General features: G+C 20.5%; 1 protein-coding gene across 1 annotated transcript, besides 4 other annotated features; it reads left to right on the forward strand.

The window, feature by feature from the left end:
- Positions 1-33: 33 nt before the first annotated feature.
- Positions 34-124: a microsatellite.
- A 2-nt stretch (positions 125-126) lies between these two features.
- Positions 127-913: a repeat region.
- Positions 914-928: 15 nt separating this feature from the next.
- Positions 929-1,223: a sequence feature (AT_rich).
- A 49-nt stretch (positions 1,224-1,272) lies between these two features.
- Positions 1,273-1,347: a sequence feature (AT_rich).
- A 21-nt stretch (positions 1,348-1,368) lies between these two features.
- On the forward strand, positions 1,369-1,827 carry EDI_050860 (uncharacterized protein; the record flags this gene model as incomplete). Its single annotated transcript, XM_001734807.1, has 1 exon — positions 1,369-1,827. A coding segment is annotated over one exon (459 nt), but the record flags the coding sequence as incomplete, so codon positions are not given.

Raw genomic sequence — 1,827 nt, forward strand, 5'->3', positions numbered from 1 at the left:
TTCTATAAAATTATTGAAATTGGTTGTTTATGATTTTTTTATTTCTTTTTTATTTTCTGATGTAATATTTTTCTATCATTTCTTCTTTTTATTTATTTTATTTGTTTATCATCTTTTTCTATTTCACAAGTAGTAAAGATACAAGAAGGAGTAACTATGACAGGAAATATTAATTCTAAAATACTCAATTGTGATGCTTTAAAATATTGTAAACATTGTCCTATCACAATTCCATCTATTAGCCACATTTTGTTATGATGTCCTGTAATGAAGAAGAATCAAATATCAAAACACGATTATGTATGTAATCAAATATATAAACATATATTAATTACATATTTTAATGAATTTGATGAAATAGATTTTAATATATCATAAATGTATTAATAATGATGAAATGATTATAAATTACAATAAAGATTTATTGATTAGTGACCATTAGTTTAATGAAGAAGACCAGATATATATTATCAAATCATCAAAGATAAAAATGATATATTAATGATATTGATATATGTCAAGATAGAAATATAGAATTAAATTATATTTACAAAATAAATAAATACAAAGAACTACAAGAGAAGTTAATACAAAGTAGAGAATTAATTCATGTAGAAATAATACCTGTAATATTAACAATAAATTAATACATAATGAATCAGTAAGAAGATTAAAGACACTAAAATTACAAATCAGCTTCCCCAAAATACTACGAATAATCATTATTAAAAACATTAAATACTTAATGTTCTACATATTTAACACTGGCAACACATAGAAGAAGAACCTTCTAATTCTCATATGGTTGAAATGACCTCTAATGTAGAAATAGAACATATTGAAATCACTGAAATAATCACTTCTTAATAACCATAAAACCAAATTGTAGATATGTCTATTATTTGATATTTTTTATATGAGAATATTGATATAATATTTTCAATTTTTAATTCATTTTTATTCAAATTTATAATAATCAAATTATAATATTAATACAAAATAATAAACAATAAATTAATTACACAAACAATATTTAATTAATTAACAAATACATACAAATATAATATTTAATCAAATCTCATTGCATAATTCACATTCCATCTTCTTTATATTTAATTTCATAATAAATTCAAAATAATTTTCAAATAACAAAATATAAATAATAAAAATAATAATAAAATATTCTATTAACTTTATTTGATTTCTTCTTTTATTTAAAATAAGTGTTATCGGATATAATAAAGAAACAATCAATATTATTTAATTGAGTTCTTAAAAATAATAAAGAATAGTTAATAGTTTATGAATGATATAATAAAAATAAAATTAATAATTTTAATTTAAATACCATAACTTATAACCAACACAATGGAAAACCAAGAAAAGAGTAAAACAGTACAACAAACAGTTTCAGAACTCATCCAAACAGGAGAATTTAAGAAAGTTATAGAAAGGATAATAGAAGAACATGATCTGAAAATCTGTGACTTAGAGACAAACTTAGAAATAATATTAACAAAAAGTAAAATAAAAGAAGGTGCTATTAAGTTCATTAAAGAAAACATCAATAAAATTGATGAAGAAATTAGAAAGATAAAAGAAGAAAATGAAAAAACAAGCAAAGAACTTAAAGGGCATGAAATTCAAATAGATGAAAATACATTAAATATAGAAGTACAAAATTATTTAATCAATAAAATTATGAAAGAAATAAAGGGCGAAAGAATTAGTGAAGAAAAAATAAAAGAACTAGTAGAAGAAGAGTGCAAAAAGAGGTATCTTCAGAAAAGAAAAGAGAAAAATGAAAGGAGAGAAGGGTTGGCCAAT

Source organism: Entamoeba dispar, genomic scaffold (assembly GCF_000209125.1).
Source record: "Entamoeba dispar SAW760 scf_1105229458639 genomic scaffold, whole genome shotgun sequence".
Classification (NCBI taxonomy): Eukaryota; Evosea; order Mastigamoebida; family Endamoebidae; genus Entamoeba; species Entamoeba dispar.